Here is a 7,500-nt window from a genome sequence, read left to right on the forward strand (position 1 = left end):
CACACCCCAGTCATACTACTTTCCCCCAAGCAAGTGCACCACATCTTTTCACACCCACTTATCCATCCCATACATCAATTTTAGACACCATCATGATCACCACATTTTGCACCGTTCTCAAATCCTAGCACGGCTGAGTCTATAACAGACACCTTTCATCATCATAAGTCTACGCTAACGGCCTTTCCGATCGCATTCTTTTCGCTCTCTTTTACCATCGTTATTTATTCCCCAGTGAAAGTAATGGCATGACTTGGACGAATGACCGGGAAAAATAGCACGTTTTCTTACGCTTTTCTCAAACTGGGAAGTGACGAGAGAGAGAGAGAGAGAGAGAGAGAGAGAGAGAGAGAGAGAGAGAGAGAGAGAGAGAGAGAGAGAGAGAGAGAGAGAGAGAGAGAGAGAGAGAATAAATAGGGTCTTTTTGCTGGAAATATTGCTTTATTATACGTTATCTCTCTCTCTCTCTCTCTCTCTCTCTCTCTCTCTCTCTCTCTCTCTCTCTCTCTCTCTCTCTCTCTCTGAACGAAAAGAAAGAAAAACTGAATTCGCAAAATGCGTCCACTTACCCAAGATAAAAAGGAACGTGGACAGTATATAAAAAACAAAAATAAAAGTATCGCTTAAATTGTTCAAACGAATGCAAAACGAGTCTAAAATGCGTACACACACACACACACACACACACACACACACACACACACACACACACACACACACACACACACACACACACACACACACACACGTTCCTTTTATCTATATTGTCAACATGAAAAGACCAATATAATTTTTTCTCCTATCGATCAGAGAGAGCGATAGATGGACGGACAGATAGATCAATGGTTACAGGCAGACAGGTAAACACATGAATAGAGATGGATAGATGCACAGACTGATAAGTGGAATGAGAAGATATCAAGATGTATTTGGTAGTACATGGGCCACTGTATGTGTAACAGGAGAGAGAGAGAGAGAGAGAGAGAGAGAGAGAGAGAGAGAGAGAGAGAGAGAGAGAGAGAGAGAGAGAGAGAGAGAGAGAGAGAGAGAGAGAGAGAGAGAGAGAGAGAGAGAGAGAGAGAGAGAGAGAGAGAGAGAGAGAGAGAGAGAGAGAGAATCAATAGGCGTAAAAATAGCAAATAGACAAAAATCACACACCTTCCACACAGTAATGACAGACATGGCAAGAAAACAAACTAATAAATAAAACACGGCAGCAGCCAACACACACACACACACACACACACACACACACACACACACACACACACACACACACACATATATACATTCCAACCAAGTCTTGGGTCAACACACACCAGTTTTCTCTTCCACACCCAAGAATTTTCCTACGTCACTCCTTTCTTCTCTCACATTTCCCAGGAAGGCAACTGGTTTCATGAGGTAAATCCATATCTTGTGTCGCATTCTCCCTGCCATCTCCTCCTTCTGGCACTTATTGTCCTCGTCCTCGTCCTCGCATCGTATTCCTGAAGGACGTAAACACAAAGCTAAATAAGACCTAAGCATCACATCACCGTCATGAAATTTTCTACCCTTGTTAGTAAAGAGAACGTTAATGCCCCATAAAAATGCATTACGGACAGTCACAATGAAGGTGGCCACGCTTGCCGCTGCTCTCCTGTCCGTGAAAATGTTCCAGCTGGTGACGAGCAGGGCGGAAAACGTTTCTCTGGCAACTCACAGTGAAGGTCGAGGTAGTGATGGTGGTAGTGGTGGTGGTGGTGGTGGTCGGGCCTCCAGCGGCGTCTGGCAATACCTTCAGTGGCGGGAAGACTGAGTTGTGGGTCATTCCTCCTACACCATTTCAAAGCTCCACCCTGTCACGTGTCCCTGCCCTCATCACCGCCACTCGCGACGCCTCCCCGGCCGGGTCATTCAAGAGGGGAGCGTGAAAAACTGTTGCGTATCGCGTCAGGACAGCTTTTGTCAGCGATGGAGAGCACGAGTGGCGGCCATATTGATTTCGTTGCCATAGTGCTTAGTGTAAACATCCTCAGCTGGACGACGCTTCCCTGTGAGTCCCTCTTCTTGTTTTGGTCATTTCTACAGCGCCCTAGAGCGTAGCGGTGGCTAGTGGTGGGGCGAAGGCAGCAATGTGTCTGGACGGAGGCGGGAGTGGCGTGTAAGGAAGGCTAAACGTCCCCAGTGGCGTGCAAATCAAACATAAATGGTGTGTTTATTTTTGGGTGTGTGGGAGTAGGCCAGGCCGTTCCCCTCCGCGGCCAGCCTCACCGTGACACACTGCCTCTCGGATCCCTCCTGCACATCACGGCTGGCCAGCAAAGCGAGACAGCGGGATACAGTGACAGCTCAGGAAGAAATGGTTATGTCAAGGTGAATTATTTCCACAGAAAACGAGTGATTCCCACAAAGTCATTACGTGGTGGTGTTTTAACCCTGAATATGCGAGGGGGCGTAACCCTTATCTCGAGTGCCCAGTGTCCAGCGGCCGGAGGTTCTAAGGAGTAATAACAAACACTCCAGCAAAATGGTATCGTAATGAGGGTGCCGCCGGGCCGCTACCACCCGATGCTTACTTGCCAGGTGTCTTAGGAAACAGAACATCAAGGTTTTACACCGTTATGGTTACTGATGTGGCTTAGGCGTTACCCGCTCGTGTGTGTGTGTGTGTGTGTGTGTGTAAGCAGAAATTCGAGGGTAAATTAATGTTTCAATGTGTGAGTGATCGAGACACTTATTGTAACTAACATTTAGAGGGCTCGTGAATACCTCATGTTCTCTCTCTCTCTCTCTCTCTCTCTCTCTCTCTCTCTCTCTCTCTCTCTCTCTCTCTCTCTCTCTCTCTCTCTCACGCTGCTCATGCTGATTGCGTGATATGTCGGAAACTGTCAGGTGATAAGGTCTAATAGCCAATTATCTCGACAGCCTATAGTGATTGATCTCTCTCTCTCTCTCTCTCTCTCTCTCTCTCTCTCTCTCTCTCTCTCTCTCTCTCTCTCTCTCTCTCTCTCTCTCTCTCTCTCTCTCTCTCTCTCTCTCTCTCTCTCTCTCTCTCTCTCTCTCTCTCTCACCTTATTTTTTTCTTTCCTGTTTTTATATTTTTTCTTATTTTTTTTCCATCTCCTCTCTTTGTTCCCTCTTTGTTCTAGGATAATGTTCATATTTGTTCCGCACGCTGTTACTCCTAATAGGGGGAGAGGCGGGGGAGGTGGGAGGGGACAGACCTTCTCTCTGTTCTGCCAATGATATCCTGCACGGGACAAACTAATGGGGGCAAACAAGCAATCTCATTAGAAGTCGATAGGTTGGACTGTCTTTCCTATATTATTCTATCCTCCTCCTCCTCCTCCTCCTCCTCCTCCTTCTCCTCCTCCTTCTTCTCCTCCTCCTCCTCCTCCTTCTCCTCCTCTTCCTCCTCCTTTTCCTCCTCTTCCTCCTCCTCCTCCTACCAGTAGTGCTGTAACTGTCTGTTCTTTCCTTTGTATTCCTCATCCTTCCTCTTCTCCTCCTCTTATTCTTCCCTCTTTTCCTCCTCTTCATCGTCCTGCTCCTCTTTCCTCTTTTCGTCCTCCCCATTTTCCCCTTTTCCTCCTCCTCCATCTCCTCCATCTCCTCTATTTCCTCCTCTTCCTCCTCTTCCTTCTCCTCCTCCTCCTGCAACCCAATTTCTAACCCTAACGCACTGCAGAGAGAGAGAGAGAGAGAGAGAGAGAGAGAGAGAGAAGAGCACAATCATTATATTACACCTTTCCTTCCTTCCTTTTCTCTTTCTATTTTTGGTCAGACCCCAAATTAAACTACGAAACGTAACTTTTCTCGACTGGAAAATTCGTAAAGTTATGGCACGGAGCACAGAGATAAAAGTAAGTCACGGGGGAGAAAAAAAAAGGACAACATGAACTTAATAACTTAATGCCTCGATCGAGAGAGAAAAAGCCTTAAATTTATGGTAAGCGCAACACTAAAGACTAAAAAATTATGCCCTCCCCTCTTTTAAGAACGGTACGTACAATGTAGTCTTGCATGTCTTTCCTCATCATTACTATTATTATCATTTATCACTCCCTGATGTTTTCTTCGTGGCAGGAGGTACGTACTAGTTATCATTTCTACGAGGAAGAGGAGGAGGAGGAGGAGGAGGAGGAGGAGGAGGAGGAGGAGGAGGAGGAGGAGGAGGAGATAAGGAATAGATGAAGGTAATAAAGAATTTGGTCGAAACGAAAGAAAAAGGAAAAGGAAAAAAGAGGAAAAGGAGGAGGAGGAGGAGGAGGAGGAGGAGGAGGAGGAGGAGGAGGAGGAGGAGGAGGAGGAGGAGGAGGAGGAGGAGGAGGAGGAGGAGGAAGAGGAGGAGGAAGAGGAGGAGGAAGAGAATAACAGATACGAATAAAATAAGAAAAGAAAAGGAAAGAAATCGAAAAGCAGGACGAGGCGAAGAAATATAAAAAAAAAGGAAAAAAGAAGAAAAGCAGGAAGAAAAATCGAGAAATAGAACAAAATAGAGGAAGGAGAAAGAGAAGGAGGATGAACAACACGAGGAGAAACAGACAGAAACACACAAAAAATAAATAAATAAATAAATAAATAAATAGACCGACAGAGAGGAAAAGAATAGTTAGAAGACAAAGGGAGAAGAAGAAAGGAACAATAATAACTAGAAGGAAGTTACTTAATACCTGCAGCCTCAGATTCGGGAAAGTCAGCGTCTCGCCCTGTACTCTTAATTAACGGGACACAGGCAGAGGTGATTTCCCCGAGCCACTAATCACAACCCTTCTCGTCCCCTCGCCGCATTCACCGCTGACTAAAATAAGCGCCTCGCCTCTTTGTAATACTCGTGCGGTTCGCGAAACTCACCTGCATTTAATTGGCATAAGGAAGTAATTAAGTTGCTCAGGTAGTTGTACGTCAGAGAGAGAGAGAGAGAGAGAGAGAGAGAGAGAGAGAGAGAGAGAGAGAGAGAGAGAGAGAGAGAGAGAGAGAGAGAGAGAGAGAGAGAGAGAGAGAGAAATTATGCAATGTGTGTGTGTGTGTGTGTGTGTGTGTGTGTGTGTGTGTGTGTGTGTGTGTGTGTGTGTGTGTGTGTGTGTGTGTGTGTGTGTGTGTGTGTGTGTGTGTGTGTGTGTGTGTGTGTGTGTGTGTGTGTGTGTGTGTGTGTGTGTGTGTGTGTGTGTGTGTGTGTGTGTGTGTGTGTGTGTGTGTGTGTGTGTGTGTGTGTGTGTGTGTGTGTGTGTGTGTGTGTGTGTGTGTGTGTGTGTGTGTGTGTGTGTGTGTGTGTGTGTGTGTGTGTGTGTGTGTGTGTGTGTGTGTGTGTGTGTGTGTGTGTGTGTGTGTGTGTGTGTGTGTGTGTGTGTGTGTGTGTGTGTGTGTGTGTGTGTGTGTGTGTGTGTGTGTGTGTGTGTGTGTGTGTGTGTGTGTGTGTGTGTGTGTGTGTGTGTGTGTGTGTGTGTGTGTGTGTGTGTGTGTGTGTGTGTGTGTGTGTGTGTGTGTGTGTGTGTGTGTGTGTGTGTGTGTGTGTGTGTGTGTGTGTGTGTGTGTGTGTGTGTGTGTGTGTGTGTGTGTGTGTGTGTGTGTGTGTGTGTGTGTGTGTGTGTGTGTGTGTGTGTGTGTGTGTGTGTGTGTGTGTGTGTGTGTGTGTGTGTGTGTGTGTGTGTGTGTGTGTGTGTGTGTGTGTGTGTGTGTGTGTGTGTGTGTGTGTGTGTGTGTGTGTGTGTGTGTGTGTGTGTGTGTGTGTGTGTGTGTGTGTGTGTGTGTGTGTGTGTGTGTGTGTGTGTGTGTGTGTGTGTGTGTGTGTGTGTGTGTGTGTGTGTGTGTGTGTGTGTGTGTGTGTGTGTGTGTGTGTGTGTGTGTGTGTGTGTGTGTGTGTGTGTGTGTGTGTGTGTGTGTGTGTGTGTGTGTGTGTGTGTGTGTGTGTGTGTGTGTGTGTGTGTGTGTGTGTGTGTGTGTGTGTGTGTGTGTGTGTGTGTGTGTGTGTGTGTGTGTGTGTGTGTGTGTGTGTGTGTGTGTGTGTGTGTGTGTGTGTGTGTGTGTGTGTGTGTGTGTGTGTGTGTGTGTGTGTGTGTGTGTGTGTGTGTGTGTGTGTGTGTGTGTGTGTGTGTGTGTGTGTGTGTGTGTGTGTGTGTGTGTGTGTGTGTGTGTGTGTGTGTGTGTGTGTTTCATGTACATGAGAACAGAAGTAGAATTCTTTGACAGGCATAGGAGGGGATGTGATCGAGGTCTTTAAGTGGTTTAATGGATATAGCAAGGGTCAGGTAAGCAAAATTCTATATCATGTAGCGCAGAAAAACATAAGGAAATAGGCGAAGCTGCACGAAGCCATCAGGCCTACACGTTCCCTGTATGAAGCATACCCACCTATTTTCACTTACCATTTGTCTAATCTTCTTTTAAACCTCTTTAATGACTCATCACTAACAATCTGATCACTGAATGTATTCTCTTCATCTAACACACTATTTGATAACTAATTCCTTCCAATCTCTATCTTAAACCTACCTTTTACCCAGCATGAACGCATTATTTCTTGTCCTATCCTGCTAACTGATTCTGAGAATTTTTCTTATGTCATCCTTGTTATATCCTCTATATGACTTAAATGTTTTTATCAGATCTCCTCTAAGGGATGTAAAGCTTCAGTTTCCTTCCAAGAAGTTTCTTTTCATACCTTGCAATTTTTTTACTCATTCACCTTTGAACTTATTCAAACAGACTTATATCTTTCCTGCAATAAAGGGACAAGAACTGAGCAGCATAATCATTATGTGGTCTGACCATTGGCAAATGTCTATCCATATATCTTTTTCCATATTAGTCTTCAACAATCTATTTATGTATGTATATTTATCAATTTATTTATTGTTTTTTTTATTCACCTATAGCTCTATCTATCTATCCATTCATCTAAATTTTCTTACATACATACATTTATCAAAATTTATCAATCTATCATTTAAAATCCTTTTCATCCCCACCTGTCCCTCCCTGTCCACCTGTCCGCACAAAGGTGGATACGAAAACTGATGGTTAAGCTGTGAATTGAAATGCGACTCTATAGACAAGATTATTTCTTAACCAGACTTCCATGACCTCTGTGTGTGTGTGTGTGTGTGTGTGTGTGTGTGTGTGTGTGTGTGTGTGTGTGTGTGTGTGCGCAGTATGACGAACCAGTTTCTTTTCCCTGTATTTATGTAATGTTTGGTCGAGTTTCAGTATTCGCAGAGCACCGAGAAAATACGCAATATAACAGGTTGCACACACACACACACACACACACACACACACACACACACACACACACACACACACACACACACACATGTAGGTTATCTGGAAAAGGCCTACTTAACACAGCACTCTTGACTGGCATGACGCTCGCTGGTGGTAAACATTTCCAGTTACATTGTTACACTTGATTCTCCCTCAGCTCACGGTAACACAAAACTCATGCACACCGTCAGTGACAAAGAAATAAAAACACCAACACACATCACATAAATTTTAGTAACAGCAGCTGCAACA

The 7,500-nt window shown here is 45.1% G+C and overlaps 1 protein-coding gene and 1 long non-coding RNA gene across 7 annotated transcripts in view; one reads left to right on the forward strand and one right to left on the reverse strand.

Annotated features, from left to right (window-relative positions):
• Nucleotides 1–7,500, reverse strand: part of LOC135111457 (uncharacterized) — a 232,870-nt gene that overhangs the window by 176,515 nt on the left and 48,855 nt on the right. The gene's annotated exons all lie outside the window — the stretch shown is intronic.
• LOC135111456 (uncharacterized) overlaps nucleotides 1,789–7,500 on the forward strand; it is a 46,482-nt gene continuing 40,770 nt past the window's right edge. The window contains exon 1 of one of the 2 annotated variants that reach the window (XM_064024750.1): nucleotides 1,789–2,358. In XM_064024750.1, coding sequence (XP_063880820.1) covers nucleotides 2,345–2,358 — 14 coding nt within the window. In that variant the 5' untranslated portion in view covers nucleotides 1,789–2,344. The remainder of the gene's footprint in view (nucleotides 2,359–7,500) is intronic. The other variant, XR_010273744.1, reaches the window with a different exon arrangement.

This window comes from Scylla paramamosain, chromosome 22 (genome assembly GCF_035594125.1).
Source record: "Scylla paramamosain isolate STU-SP2022 chromosome 22, ASM3559412v1, whole genome shotgun sequence".
Classification (NCBI taxonomy): Eukaryota; Metazoa; Arthropoda; class Malacostraca; order Decapoda; family Portunidae; genus Scylla; species Scylla paramamosain.